The 16,414-nt window shown below is 41.2% G+C and overlaps 1 protein-coding gene across 2 annotated transcripts in view; it reads right to left on the reverse strand.

Annotated features, from left to right (window-relative positions):
- The window catches only part of mxi1 (max interactor 1, dimerization protein), an 86,277-nt gene extending 74,966 nt beyond the window's left edge, over window positions 1–11,311 (reverse strand). Inside the window, exons 1-2 of one of the 2 annotated variants that reach the window (XM_072557057.1) lie at window positions 11,105–11,311; window positions 1,736–1,826 (exon numbers count right to left, since the gene is read on the reverse strand). In XM_072557057.1, coding sequence (XP_072413158.1) covers window positions 1,736–1,826; window positions 11,105–11,237 — 224 coding nt within the window. In that variant the 5' untranslated portion in view covers window positions 11,238–11,311. Of the gene's footprint in view, window positions 1–1,735; window positions 1,827–2,097; window positions 2,367–11,104 lie in introns of those variants that run through there. The other variant, XM_072557058.1, reaches the window with a different exon arrangement.
- Window positions 11,312–16,414: the final 5,103 nt, after the last annotated feature.

Raw genomic sequence — 16,414 nt, forward strand, 5'->3', positions numbered from 1 at the left:
GGTAACAATGCAATGGATAAATGTTGCAGCAGCAGGTGAGCTGAGCTGAGTTACAGGCAGGCAAATGCTACAGAGATGTGGACATGGGATCAGAGGCTTAACAAAGGGTCAAATAGAATGGAAAAGTTATGAACTGTGTGGTTCAGTCTTAGACAATGACCAGGGTCGACGGGTGGGGTCAGTTATTAAAGAATGTTCTATAGAGTGTGGTGTCTATGCATACTGGAAAGCTTCTAAGCATATAGTGAAACTTAATATATTACTAAAACAACAGAATTCCATTCTGGACTAATAACCCTTGATAATCATCAGATTTGCCTTCTTTTTGGTTAGCCATGAACTTTAACAAGTTGGCACTTGACTTTACTTTGTGACTAAATGCAGACCATGACATAGACAGATAAGACCCCAGGTCCAGTTTCTGTGGCTGACTCAACAGATTTTAGTAATGCTATTGAAAAGTGTGTTACAATTGGGATGAACAGGAATAAATGCATTTGTGACTCCTGCTTTTGCTGTTATCAGGTTATTTTGATGAGAAGGTATGGAAGCGTGTGGACATCTGGTGGGATAAGATAGGTCTCAACTATGAGATCAGTCACACTGAGAACGCTACAAGCATTTATGGTTGTAATGCACAAACTTAGAAGCAAATTTAGATGGGAAGTTAGCTGATGGCAAGGTCCGTCAACCCCCACAGAACTGTACAACAGTGATGGTTAATGTCTTCCTCAAGATGCACAATTTAGATGTTACTTGACTAGTGACATTCTTCACAAATTATGTATATTTTGGCATAGAAAATATTAACTTTACACCACATTTATCCCTTCCTGTTGTACTGAAAGTTGTGGGAGTAGGACAGGGATACACAACCTAGTTTAATCATGTACATCTTGACATTGAGTTTGTACTGTACTAGAATTTTAAACCTATAATCTTTACGTTGAAAGTACTTTTGTGAATAATTATTAAAGTTCATTAAACTTTACTCCCAAATTTCCATCAGCTCAACCAAAAACTGTATCTCATCAGGACCACAACAATGGGTAAAAACTAGAACTGAACGAAAGGCCTAGGATTCGTGCACCATTTCCTCAACAACCAGGGCATTTCAGATAAGGAAAACAACTGATAATTAGTGCTCGGCGTTTTCTTAAATTGATAAAGCATTAGATTTGTTTTCAACTCTAAACTACGAGTTCTTGCGGCAAGGGAACTAGCCAAGCGACAAATAACAAGAGTTCAAAATTCAGAAAAAATGTACAGATAATTCCGCGTCCCCTTTTAATTTCACATCACCGTGTGTGTGTGTGTGTGTGTTTGTGTTTTTAAACTGTAAATCTGACAATCAGCTGATTACAGATGGCGCTCGAACTCCTCGCTCCCACAAAATAATTAGCTTTGCATTTATTTTTCCCTCCAACAGTTTGCACTTCTCAGCGCACAGACACAAATGAAATGTCGCCGAGGAAAACCTCAACGTGTTTATAATTTTTTTTGGGGGGGGGGAAAGTTACTGTACTTTCTCGTCACAACTGCGGCAGTTTGAGGGGGAAAAAAAATACAAATTAAAAATACATATAAAATGGCGGGTACAGGCAACATCAACAGCGCTCTTTAACCGTTCCCTTTTCACTTACCCCGCACTTTAATGCACCTTTCCCTTTTTGCTTTAAAAACGCATTTACAGATATATAGACGAAAGGTATTTTGTCCCCCCCCATTTGTTTACCTATTGCTCGAATTCTTTTTGGTTTTCATTTTCTTCCTCGTCCCTGGCTCGACATTGCGGGGTAACGTCGATGCATATCCGTGCTCGGCTTCTGCAAGGAGGAGGGGGGAAAGAAAAGCAATAAAACAACAACAACAACTACTTTAAAATAAAAACAAAAGTTCAGCGTTCGGTATTTTTGTTTCGCCTGCGCTATTGTTGAGGATTGTAGTTTCACACCGAGAGGGAGAGTGAGAGAGATCTATTTGTTTTGTTGGCTGCTCCGTCCACTGCGGTTACTGGCAGTTGGAACTCTTGGGCGATTTGAATTTTTATAAATAAATAATAATTTATCGATTTGTTTAGTCGCCGTTCGGTTTTACCTCGATCTCTCCTCTCTATATACTCAGCTGCTTCTAACAGTCTCTGGATGTTGATTGATTGCACTGAGTTCATTATTTTATTTGTATTTGGTCGTGTATATATAATTATATATACATAAGGTATAAAAAAAATTAAAAAAGTAAAAGGGATGGAATTGGTATATTTAAAACAAAACAAACTTTTAAAAATTAAAAAAAAAGGTAAAAGGGGAGGGGGGGGGAGAGCGAGCGAGCGATCTGCAAGCAGCCGACCCTCCTCACTCTCTCAGTCCAAGTTTGTTTACCTCAGGATAGATCGAGGAGGACGGCTCCGATACAGCTGCGCGCCTGCGCCTGCGCCAATCTCACCGATACCCGCCCCCCCAAATGGATCAGCGCGCACCGACCGGCGGGAGATGGAGTCCTCACCTCCGTCCGCTCCGCTCGAACGAAGGTGGGGGAGCGGACTACAATTCCCGCCGGTCGGTGCGCGCTCACCGCTGCCGTTTGCTGGGAGGGGGAGGGGAGCCAACAGGGCGACGAGTGACGTCACAGAGCTCCGCCGCCTTCTGGTTGGTGGAGCTCCGGCACTGGCACTAAGGGGCAGGCAGGGCGCTGGCCACGCCCCCATGTGACAAGCACATGTCGGGAAAGCGGAGCGGCTGCGCGAAGCGATGAGTGTAACATTTTAGATACTGGTGGTAAGTTTAGCTGGGTCCCCATCCTTTACACACAAGGTAAATCCGTGCCTCAATACAATGTGTTACCCAAGGGAATCTATGTATTCATACTGAAACGACTTTGTTGCATTGCTCCACTTTTAATTCCATCAAAAGGAGAATAATGCGGAGTGAGTGTCAAATCATTATTTTTGGTGTTATACTGAATACACCAGCTATTTAAAACTGAGTTTTCTCATATGCCTAAGAACACTTGCCTTGTCAAATCAGCGAGCAGCTTACCACTGCTCCACACCAAACGTGGGTTAAGTGAAAGTAGTTATCAGTTCTGGTGCATACTTGGTACCTTGGCTGGGTTGCAGCACTAGTGTTTGTTTTCTTTCTGAGAAAGTTTGTGCTTTTCTTCAAGCGGGCTGTGAAACCGAGGCTCTCCTGCCTATTACAGCGATTCAGGTCAGATGTTAAAGATTCTACGGCATTTTATGGATGTAAACAAAGATGCCAGCTTCAAACAGTACGCAAACATGCTCACTGGTCAAGCAGCTTATTGCTTTTATGCTCGTGTGCATAATGCGACGTAGAAGCTGGGATATATGTACAAAAAAAAATCAGTGATCTCAAAGATAACTTGTTTAGGAAGGACATATTTATAATATGTTTGTAAATAGTTTAAAGGGAGAAACTCCAAAATATTAACGTTGATTCTGCTTTCAGAAGTGTATCCATAGGCCCAGTGTTCAGCAACTTCTCACGCATTGTTTGCCATAACAACTAAATTAAGTAATCCATGACTATCCATACCTAGGAATCAGATCTTGTTTCTTGTGCATGTAGAGTGAAAGATATTTTCAGCTGTTAAGCTGAAGTATGTGAAAAACAAAATCTGTTGAAAGTGTATTTTCAATTGGAAATCAAACTATTGATCCTAATTCCACCTCGTATAATATGGAATGTTTTGTTAGCTGGAGCTGAAAGGGATTTTTAGATCCTCTTGAGCACTCTGACCCTCCATTATATGTATGTTTTTCAGCTGCCATCCAGTGGGATCACTAATGAAGATTTTGGTTATTCAATTTTGTTGCATTTCAGTCTTGTTACAGTACATTGTCAGAATTAAGTTTTAGATTAGATTACTTACAGTGTGGAAACAGGCCCTTCGGCCCAACAAGTCCACACCGCCCCGCCGAAGCGCAACCCACCCATACCCCTACATCTATCCCTTACCTAACACTACAGGCAATTTAGCATGGCCAATTCACCTGACCTGCACATCTTTGGAGTGTGGGAGGAAACCGGAGCACCCGGAGGAAACCCACGCAGACACTGGGAGAACGTGCAAACTCCACACAGTCAGTCGCCTGAGGCGGGAATTGAACCCGGGTCTCTGGCGCTGTGAGGCAGCAGTGCTAACCACTGTGCCGCCCACGGTGGTTCATATGAATGTATATCTCAAATGGCATTTTTCAAAGCATGTAAATGTTTCAGCCCAAACAAAGTGGAAGATAAGTATTAATAATGAGACATAAGATGGAAATACAAGTTGGCCTTTTGGCCCATTAAATAGTGCAGCAGATTCAATGAGTCGTTGATGTGATGATTCTTGACTTCACTCTTTCACCTCCCCCCCCCCCCCCCCAAATATAACTGAACATGTCCTATGTGGGTTTTTTCCACCTTGATTGTAGATGTTTTTAATCAACTTGTTCAGACATGACATTCCTCTGGAGCAGCTGGGATTTGAACCCAGATTTACTGGTCCAGAGGTAGAAACACTACGACTGTACCACTAGTCCTCAAAAGGAAAGAGTGTCTTCCTTATTTGAGTAACTGACCATTCCTGTGCTTCAGCATTGAACGTCACAATGGGTTTATTTTTGAGGCTTAAACACTGTGTATTTTCAGAGCAATTAAATTCATTTCATCTTTGGGTTTGATATCTACTGCACTTGGTATTCCCAGACAAGTACGAATCAGCTTGAATTTGAGATTGAGCATTTTCAGACATTTCAGGCAAAAGCCCTTAATGAAAATGTTAATTCTCCTGCTCCTTGGATACTGCCTGACCTGCTGTGCTTTTCTAGCACTACACTCTTGATTCTAATCTCCAGCATCCGCAGTACTCCCATTTGCCAAATCAATGTGTTTATTGATGGAGATCCAGTTGGAATGCCAGGTATCTAAGAATTCTCATGCATGTCTCTGGTTAATTTGTCCTAGGATGGATGTATTGTTCTAGTCAAAGTGGTGTCCTCCTTCATCTGTATGCATGGATACTAGTGATAGTGGGTCATGTCTTTTGGTGGCTAGTTGGTGTTCATGTATCCTGATGGTGTGTTTTCTGCCGTCTGTTTGATGTAGTGCTTGTTAGTCTTTGCATGGTATTTTGTAAATGACATTTGTTTTTCTGGTTATTTTTATTGGTTCCTTTAGGTTTATTAGTGGCTGTTTTTGTGTGTTGGTAGGTTTGTGGGCTACCATGATGCCAAGGGGTCTGAGTAATCTGGAGGTCATTTTGGAGATGCCTTTGTAAGATAATGTGGCTAGAATTTCTGGGTATGTTGTGTCTGCTTGTTTGTTACTGAGCAATTGGCGGACTGTTTATTGGGTATCTGTTCTTTTTGAATATGTTGTATAGATATGTTTTCTGCTTTTCATAGTTCCTGGGTGCTGCAGTGTGTTGTGACTCTTTTTGAAATAATGTCCTGATGCACCTCTATTTGTCAGTGTTGGGATGATTGCTTCTGTAATTAAGTATTTGGTCTGTGTGTGTTGCTTTCCTGTAGATACTGGTTTGAAGTTCTCCATTAACTATACTACTGTCCCACCTAGGAATGGGAGTCTGTTGTTCTCTTTTTTTTATGTGAATTTTATGTCAATCAGGATATTGATGGTGTTGTAGATTTGTTCTGCTTTGTGATAAAGGTGTCATCCACGTAGCAGACCCAAGGTAAAATGAATATCACTTACAAAATACAAGGACTGTGCAAGGACTGTAACAAACACTACATCAGACAAACAGGCAGAAAACATGCCACCAGGATACACCCACTATCACTAGTATCCTTGCATATAGATGAAGGACACCACTTTTGACTGGGACAACACATCCATCTTAGGACAAACTAAACAGACATGCATGAGAATTCGTAGAGGCCTGGCATTTCCACCGGAACTCCATCAATAAACACACTGATTTGGACCCCATCTACCACCCTCTGAGAAAAAGAACTGGAAATGACATCATCCACCTTAAAAAAAAAACAAGACCCATAAATAGAAAGCCAGATTTAACACCAGTGCTTCACCAGAGGATCACTAATGTTACCTAGTATGGTGACGAAACATCTGAAAACAAACCTTCCAGCTCAGCGAGCAAACTTACATCCGGAACTCGACCAAATTCAAAGTCAAGATTAGAGTGGTGCTGGAAAAGCACAGCAGGTCAGAAAGTTTTCCTGATGAAGGGCTTTTGTCTGAAACATCAATTTTCCTGCTCCTCAGATGCTGCTTGACCTGCTGTTTTTTTCCAGCACCACTCTAATCTTGACTTGAATCTCCAGCATCTGCAGTACCCATCTCTACCAAGTTCGAAGTCTCCAATAGCTATTTCATAATCAGTTTGAAAACATGATGGTATGACATTTAAGGATGAGAAAATAAGTTCAAAATTAGAATTAAGCTGATTCATTTGAAGTGATGGCATGTTAACATTATAATTTAACAAACCAGTTGATGCTGTAATTGGACTGTGTCCCCACGTAGGAGAGGTAATGCTTTAGGTGGGAAGAGCGATGAAAACAGACCCAGTAAACTCTAATAAATGTTCCACATAAATGAATATTGGGTATGAACAAACCATATTTTGTCTTTCAATTAAATACACTGCCAACATTGGCTCTCCACATGAGGGAAAGAGTTAACTTGTTTGAACATGCTCCATCACACTTCCATGGCAGGTGGACTTGACCCCAGACCTTTTAGCCCAGAGGTAGGAATATTACCACTGTGTGCCAGATGACCCCTTCACACACGAAAGAATAGTAGTTAACTGAAGTAATGAGTGACTGCTAGCACCTGTATAAATGTGGCCTGGGGGACTGTTGTCCAACAGAAACCGCATGTTAACCAGAGAAATTGAAACTATAGCAACACCATTTAGCCACATACTTTATTTTAGTGCCAAAATCTAAGATACTTGTATAAATAACATCCACTGCCATTGATTAGAAAGTCTATGATTAGAAGCGCCTAGCAAACTGCTCTTCGTTCACCATTTTGTCAAAAAGTGCACCAAGATTAAAACTGCAGTTCATACTACTTTTTAAATTCCAGTGTCTGGCATGATGGGATTCAAATACAGTGCCCCAGAACATGATCAGATCTGAGTAGTCCAGTGATAATACCATGAGGCCACATTTTCTAATCAACTAGTCCACTAGTCAATTACTCACCATTAGAATGAGTGGGGCAATGAGAAGAAAGATGGTTAGAGGATTAAGGTGTTATATCTGAATGCAAATCATTCTAATTGAAATCTAATTGAAACATAGTGTACTGAATGGCCATGTCATAATAGGTATTGGGAAGATGTTTCCATTGGTAGAGGCTAGGACTCTAAGGCTATGCCCTCAGGTAAAGGGAAGATCTTTTTAGAATGGAGATCAGGAGAAACTTCAGCAAGGATGTTGAATCTATGGAATTCATTGGAGACCAGGTCATTGAGTATATTTAAAACTGAGATAAATAGGTTCTTGAGGATAAAGTAGTTACAGGGGAGAAAGTGGGAGAATGGAGTTGAGTTGAGAAACTTATTAGCCATGATTGGTCTAATTTCCGCTCCTATGTTTATGGACTTGAACCCAGGTCTCCTGGAGCAGAAGTAGATACACTACTACTGCACCCAAGAGTTCTTATTGCAAACACATTAATTTTTTTGAATTTCTGTGGCCAGACAATTTACCCCCTTTTCCCACCACCACCTGACCTGGCAAGTACAGGCATCATTAACCAATCTGTTTTGGCATATCTCACACCCTCTAACCCAGGGAGGGACAGTGCCACACCCTCTAACCCAGGGAGGGACAGTGCCACAGCACCACAGGACCCTTCCAAGTGCATAAAAATATTTTATAATCAATCTGTCAGATGTGATTACACATCTCTGGATCTCGTAAGACTTGAACCCAGGACTCTTGGTCCAGCAGTAGGGGCACTACAACTGCATCTCAAATGCATGCCTATTTTTTGCAACCAATGTGTTCAGTGTTATTATGCACTTCTGGTGTAGGTGGGACTTGAACCCAGATCACCTGGCTCAGATGGAATGGTGCTGTCACAAATACAAGATCCTTACCCTAAAGTGCATACAGATATTTTCTAATTAACCTGTCCAGAGACTTTATTACACTCCTCCTGGGACAGGTAGGACTTAAACCAGGGCTTCTGGCTCAAAGGTAGGGGCACTACCAATGTGCTACAAGAGCCCTACCCCCAAGTGTATACAGGTATTTTTAAATCAGCCTGTTCAGGAATGTATAACATTTCTGGAGCAGGTGTGACTTGAACTTGGGTCTCTGCCCCAAAGGTAGGACACTATTTCTGTTCCACAAGTGTCCTACCTCCAAGAGCTTACAGACGTTTTCCTAATTGGTCTGTGCAGAGAAATTATTACACATCTCTGGAGCAGGGAGGACTTGATCCTAGGGGTCAGGACAACCCCCCCTCACATGCATGTGCATACATGTGTGTGAAATGGGAATTAAGATAACGTGCAGAAGAATGGTTGTTACACTCTCAAATGCAGTTATCCACTTCTGTATTCCCAATTACCCTGTAATCACATGTAGCTATCAGCTAATGTATTGAGCAAGAGGGAGGAGAATTTAGAAATAGAAATCATTTCTGATTCATCAACTGGTTCAACCTATTTCTCCCATTTAAAGTAGAGTAGATGTTCATTGCTTTTTCAAGTTATCCAGACAGTGGGGGTCAACAGTAGATATCCAGCTGTGACTTTAAAGTGTTTTAAGTGGCTTAGATTGATATCCTCCATTTTCTTTGTGTGGGGGAGAGGGGAGAGAGAGAGAAAGTTTTTATGTTGACTGATATCTTACCAACCTGATTTATTGAGTGACCTGATTTATTGAGTGGTGACCAGAACTAAAGTTGTTATACTGGACAGGCACCAATGTGAATACAGTCCATAACTGAGGAAACTAAGTGAGCTTGCGTTACAAATGCATTGCATTGCTATTCAGCACTGCAGATGTAACATCTAGGGCCTGTACAAAGACGTGTCCCAAATCTTGAAAGACAATCTCACTTTGCTTTGTATTTACATTATTGAAGTTTATTTTTTTTTAAAAGTCATCTCACCAGTGCCAAGCTTTCATTGGCTGAATGAGAACTAAGTGTATTTGTGTAGGCGAGCACCAAGTTTGGAGAGAGGAGAGCGAGAGAAATTGAGAGGTTAAAGAAACAAATGAAAGATAGATAAAGAATAAGAAATACCCTACTCTAGTTCCATTTTTCTTTTGAGATCAGATGGCTGCAGATCTGCTGAAGTGCAGTTCTGTTGGACAGAATTTGTTTGAAAACAGTTGGGTTTGCTAATCTCAACTCTCAGCTCCTGAACACAATACATTTACATTTTAAAAAAAAATAACTTTGACTTGTCTGTTTTTAAACTGTGCAGCTTCGCAATTAATCAAACTACCAGAGACTTAAAACGATGGTTTGGTGAGATGAGAGCAAAGTATCTGTTCTGTATGAAGTGGGGGAGGCAATATTTACAAGAATTAAATGCAAGTATAAAATAAATGTTTTCCCTCAATTGACCATCAATCAACTGTTTATCATTCTGATATTTTTAGGATTATTTAATTTGATTAACATTCTTCTTGGATTAATACAATTCGCCAATTTATTGACGCTTAAAGGTCATGCAGACTCGGTTGTAGTCATATTGAAACTATGTAAAAACAACTTCTGAGTCCGTGGAGGCCGTAGAGTTGGTTGAAGTCGACCTAAAACTATTCTGACAAAAGGTCATCGACCTGAAACATTAACTCCTGTTTCTCTTTCTATGTTAAGTCTTTTCAGCGTTTTGTTTTTATTTCAGAAATCACAGTACTTTCCTGTTACAGTCTAATAGGATATATTCTCCTTTGGTTATAAACAGCAATTTATGAATTGTTATGTATTCAGAGGCCAACTGAAATAAAGTGCTGGTTCTCAGATTGTTCAGAAATAGGCTGGGCCTGTTAAATTAGTCTGGTTTTTATCGTAACCAAAGCAGTAGCATTTCTTGACAGATGTCCTCATCATTTTTAAACGATGCACCAATGTTTGAAAAACAGCGTCCTACTGGCAAGTAACAAATCTAATTAGACTTTTATTCACTAAAAAGAAATGGCTGGATTATAGATGCATATAACTGTTTATAGGGCATTGTTACCGTGTTGTGTGGAGGGGGGTGGGGAGAAGCGGGTTTGGTTGGTTCTGGAGAGTGGTCGAGAGATTGCACCAGATGTCTGGGATTTTGTACAATACAACACATGCCAGGTTGTGGCTGATGCATCACTTGTCTGTAGCTTTCAAAGCACGTGGCTGTTGCACTGAAAAATTACCTGACATCGAACTTTTTATTAAAAAAAACAACTGATATTTTGCAGAACTGCACTTTGCATATCTTTGGTTGGTCACGCAATTGTCTGGGAAAGATAAGACAGAAATCGCTTCCAATACGTTCCAGAGATGAAAGAACATCGCATTAACAATGGGCTGCGTGTCTTTTATAAAAGCAAAGGAGATTTTGCTGTACAGTGTATTTTCCATGCTCACTTTGCAACAGATTTAAGGCCAAAGCTAATACCCTTCTCTGATTTAGTCCCAATCCTCGATCGTTGTAAGACAAAGAATATATTGTTCATATTTCATCTGCTCAAAGCTAGAGACAACAACGAGATACACCAGCGTCTCCGGTTGATCTTTCCTATCACAGCAACTTGGTTTTTATTCTATATCTTGGTTATTACACAATACATATTCTATACCTTGCCCTCCAACCATCGATACTTCCAGCCAAACGAAGCTTCTCTTTAGAAAATGTTTATACCATTTTTCTTAACTCTCTTTTAAAACATACATTTGCTTCGTAGGGCACATCTGTGGGAGGTTTTATAATAATATGCTCCTACAGAAACGTTTGGGTTTCGGCCGATTATTAAACGGTTAACTTCAGTTTGTTGTGTTCTGCAGTTTAACTACATCTAACAGCGCAGGCAGTGGAGGCTAACGCGTCTTTATTTTTCATGCGAATTCAGACCGTCAGGAATACCCACACTTACTCTCATTTTCTGTCTCGATCCGTTCTATAAAACTGGCCGCTTTCAGCAACATTTGGACGTTATGAAGGGAAGTGTTGATCTGATGCACAGTCTCCTTTGTGTGCAGGCTGTTATTGAGAGGGAGCTGCGACATTGTTACAGGCTGTGGGTCACTTTAATGCTGCTGGGAGCCGGCCCGCGGGGCAATGACAGGCAGCTGGACCGTCTTGCCTGGGCCTTCCGCGTTTTCCCATTCCCCCTCCTCACGTGTTTCCCTGTGTCCTGCTGCCAGGGATTGAATAGATGGATGTTTGGAGCGATTCCCGCCGAGCTCAGCGGCTGCTCCAAACCATCAGGAAAAGCTGCCCGGCGAGTGAGAAAGCCAAGCCGCCACTTGGTGTCATTTCAGCGGCGATGTGACAACATTAACCTGATCCCACACATTGACTTTATTTGGGATTAAAACTTCAGATCATCGCCGCCCTCAGTTTTCTTACTCTTTAAAAAAGATCAAACCTCAGTCGTTTAAAAGTTAATCTAATACCTTTTCTCTACATAAACTGAAACAATTTTGTTCTCATCACCAGCACGCACCTCTGTTTCAACTTTAAGAAATTTGCCCTCCCTGTCTTCAATCTCACTGCACCATGTACATTGGTACACAGTACAATACACATTTGTAGCAAACTCGTCACCACTTCTTTTTGTATCGTTTAACATTTGCAGAAATACAAACTAACGACATTTTAAAGTAGACTCAGAGAAGCGTTTTTCTGTTCTCTCTCTCACCCTGAAAACAAACCCCTCAATTTCTGTTTAGTTCTTTCTGCATTGTGTCTATTCTAAAGCTCTGTTTGCTGGGGAGGGAGGTAGGAGCCTATTTCCAACTTTCTGCTGAAATTCCTGTTTCTACCTGAGGCAAGGAACAGGACCTCCGAGTTTTATAATAAAAACAAAACTCTGCTAGGGACCTGAGACAAAAACAGAAATTGCTGGAGAAACTCAGCAGCAACATCATGGGATGACCATCCGGTTTTCCTCTTCAATGTGATATTAGATATTTGTTCAGGATGTCATAAACCTCTGGAGCAGGTAGAACTCGAACCCAGGCCTCCTGGTTCAGTGGTAAAGACACAACCATTCATACCATTGCCCACACTACTGTACTAAACAGAATTCGGCACATTTGGTTTCTGTCTCACCCCTTCTTTATGATGTGGAAGAGCCTGGTGTTGGATTGGGGTGGACAAAGTTAAAAATCACATAAAGCCAGGTTATAGTCCCGCAGGTTTATTTGGAAGCACTAGCTTTTGGCGCACTGCTCCTTCAGGTGGTTGTGGAGCAGAGTTTATAGTAAAAGATCACCATGTCATGCAACTTAAACAATATATTGAACAAACATAGATTGTTGTTAAGTCTTTTGTCTTTTAGAATGGGTTGCAGGTTTTGGTTCATCAATATGTAATCCCAGAACTACTTTGAAGTCACATTCTCAAGATAAGGTTTTATAAAAGAAAGTGACATCTCAGCTCAGACAATGCATTAAAGGTGTGAGGTTAGAATCTGTCTGTATCCCAATCCTGAGTCAGACTGATTCTATTCCCAAAGTAGGGATTATAAAATGTTACCAGGATTGACTGCCTGCAGATGGTGTGCTTTTTGAGCAAAATAGAACGTGTCTGCAAATATATGATTTGGAGATGCCGGTGTTGGACTGGGGTGTTTAAAGTTAAAAATCACACAACACCAGGTTATAGTCCAACCGGTTTAATTGGAAGCACTAGCGTTTGGAGCGCCGCTCCTGATGAAGGTGTGTATGTGTGCTCATGTGTGTATGAGAGAATGTATAGTGTAGTGAGGCCATCTGTCGTGTGACATGAACCCAAGGTCCCAGTTGAGGCCATTCCCATGGATACCAAACTTGGCTATCAGCCTCTCCTTGACCACTCTGCATTGCGGCATATCCCGTAGTCTGCCTTGGAGGATGGTCTCCCAAAGATCCAAGGCTGGATTACACTCACTCACTCATGTCAACAATGCTTGCAGCTAGATTCTGTTTTGCTCAAAAAGCACACCATCTGCAGGCAATCCACAGAATATAAATTTCTACTTTGGGAATAGAACCTGTCTGACTCAAGATTGGGATACAGACAGGCTCTAGCCTCGCACCTTTAATGCGTTGTCTTAGCTGAGATGTCACCTTTTGTTTAATATAAAACTTTAAGTTATCTTGAGAATGGGGATTTAGACAATGGGACTTTCCATGGCATTACCCTGGTATTTGTATACACAATACTTTACCGAACTGGTCATGAAGAAGGATGTGTAACTGTGAATTTCATGATCTCAGGACATGCTAAAGTGCTTTAGGGGCCGATTAATTAAAGGCTCCTGTTGGTAAGGCAAGAAATCCAGCTTGTATAGGACAAGCTCCCACAAACAGCAATGTGATGGCCAGGCAATCTGTTTTTGCAATGCTTATTGGAGGATAAATAAAAACCATAAAACCAGAGAAATTTCCCTGTTCCTCTTTTGGATGAAGATGACCTCGAGTACAATGCCTCAGTCAAAAGGTGATACCTCTGAGTGCAGCATTTCAGAACAGAAACCCACCCCATGTTCAAATATCTGAAATTAAGCTTTTAAACATACTGTTTTGACTCTGGTCAGAGGACTATCTGCTGGCCCTTGTGAAAGTCCAGGCAGTGAGCCCCAAGTTAAGGTTTGAACAAAAGGTTAGAATGTTTCCTGTTTTTCAGAGTCAAGAGTGTGGTGCTGGAAAAGCACAGCAGCTCAGGCAGCATCCGAGGAGCAGAAGAATCAAACAGGATGAAGGGCTTATGCCCGAAAAGTCGATTCTCCTGCTTATCGGATGCTGCCTGACCTGCTGTGCTTTTCCAGCACCACACTCTCAACTCTGATCTCCAGCATCTGCAGTCCTCACTTTCTCTCTGTTTTTGTTGAGTATTTTTAAAAAAAAATGCAGGATCTGGTTATGAAATTCATCTTGAGTATGAATTGCCTTTTTTTCTCAATTAGAATTAACATTTTGTTTCACTTAATGTCCACAAACAGGACGTTTCAAAGACAAGTTAATGCCTCCCATTGTAACAGTGACTGTTTTAGAATGACATCTTTAGCCTAGGAGGCATTTTGTAGCATCATGAAGGGCACTGTGCATATATATCATGTCAGTTTTCTCCACCAATGTTCAATCCTTTGCAATTTCCAAATGCCTGGTACAGTGTTCCATCTCATTGGTTTGCCATCGAGGAATGTTGGAATGGCTGCAGACCCAGTCACACTCACTGCAGATGGAGCAAAGCATTCTTAAATTGACTGCAAACTGTAACTATTTCAGGAAATTCAAAAACAAGTTGCAAATGAAAATTTCAAAAGACTGGTTGTTTGAAAAAAAAGCAGAAGCTAACTTACCACAAGCATCTTTTAAAATCTAAATTGCTGTTGCTATGGAATTTGAGAACAATGTGTTAGGGAATAGAAGGTGCCATTAGAGTACACAATAATGGCCTTGAATGGCTTATGTCTCAGGAATGATGGGCTGAATGGCGTCCTTTTACTCTGTAACAATTCTGTTATTCTAGAGAATTTTTTTAAATATTGCCAGGGTTGGCGGATTTGAGCTATAGGGAGAGGTTGAATAGGTACTTACTGGATTAGTGGTGCTGGAAGAGCACAGCAGTTCAGGCAGCATCCAACGAGCAGCGAAATCGACGTTTCGGGCGAAAGCCCTTCATCAGTTTTTACCTCAGAGGTTGAATAGGTTGGGGCTGTTTTCCCTGGAGGATCGGAGGATGAGGGATGATTTTATAGAGGTTTATAAAATCATGAGGGGCATGGATAAGGTAATTTGCAAGGTTTGTGATAAGGTAAATAGACATGGTCTTTACCCTAGGGTGGGGGAGTCAGAACTAGACGGCATAGGTTTAGGGTGAGAGGGGAACGATATAAAAGAGACCTAGGGAGCAACTTTTTCACGCAGAGGGTGGTATGTGTATGGAATGAGCTGCCAGAGGAAGTGGTGGAGGCTGGTACAGTTGCAACATTTAAGAGTCATTTGGATGGGTATATGATTGGGAGGGTTTGGAGGTAAATGGGCTTGGTACTGGCAGGTGGGACTAGATTGGGATAGGATATTTGGTCTGCATGGACGAGTTGGACCGAAGGGTCTATTTCCGTGCTGTACATCTCTATGACTCTACTGTTTTCTAAAAGTATCATTTGCTTTATGATTTGGGAACCATCGAGCGATGAAGTTCTTGCAGTCAGAGCTAAAGTTTTTAGTTTGATGTCAATCCAAGTGTACCATGCTGATTATGGTCTTTCACTTCCATTATCATTAGAACGGATCTATTTTAAACAAACAGCTATGAAACTCATACACTTTTGTATGAGCAGCCTCAGCATTGTTTTAAGCTCAAAGTGGCTGCATCCATTTTGCTGGCTACAGATCAAAAACTCTATTTAGATTCCCTACAGCGTGGATGTGGAAACAGACCCTTCAGCCCAACCAGTCCACACCGACACTCCAGAGAGTAACCCACCAAGAACCATTTCCCTCTGACTAATGCACCTAACACTATGGGCAATTTAGCATGGCCAATTCACCTGACCTGCACAGCTTTGGACTGTGGGAGAAAACCAGAGCACCCGGCAGAAACCCACGCAGAAACAAGGAGAATGTGCAAACTCCACACAGACAGTCGCCTGAGGCTGGAATTGAACCTGGGACCCTGGTGCTGTGAGGCAGCATTGCTAACCACCGAACCACTGTGCCATCCAAACTTTCAAGCAGAACGTTTCACACTTGCAAGGGATGGAGCTTGATGCTTTCCTGTTGGTCTTAAGAATATTAGAGGTTTAATTCAAAATTTACCACAAAGCACATTTTGCTTCCTGAGCCTTTATCATGAGAAGAGGCAAAAAAAACCTCTTAATTATCCTGAATTACTAAAATGTGATGGTGACATTTAAGTGAATTTGATAAATGAGAGTGATTTTGTAGAAACTTGTTATTTAATAACTAGACTTGCACATTAGACAAATGGCCTTGATATCTATCTGGCATTTTCCACAGGGTTTTCCTGAATTCCTGTGTTAATTCCAGACATTTATTTGATGAGACAGGTTGTCTTTTTGTCTATGAATGAACTAGATTTATCAAAAGCAGTAAAAGCAAAAAAGGAAAACTTTGAAAAGAAGATTTTTTTATTGCCTCATGGGAGAATATCTAAAAGCAAATCAGTTTGATGTGATGACTATACATACGCCATTTTAATCCAATTTTGCTTAAGCTGTTGACATATGAGA

Source organism: Chiloscyllium punctatum, chromosome 38 (assembly GCF_047496795.1).
Source record: "Chiloscyllium punctatum isolate Juve2018m chromosome 38, sChiPun1.3, whole genome shotgun sequence".
In the NCBI taxonomy this organism is placed as follows: domain Eukaryota; kingdom Metazoa; phylum Chordata; class Chondrichthyes; order Orectolobiformes; family Hemiscylliidae; genus Chiloscyllium; species Chiloscyllium punctatum.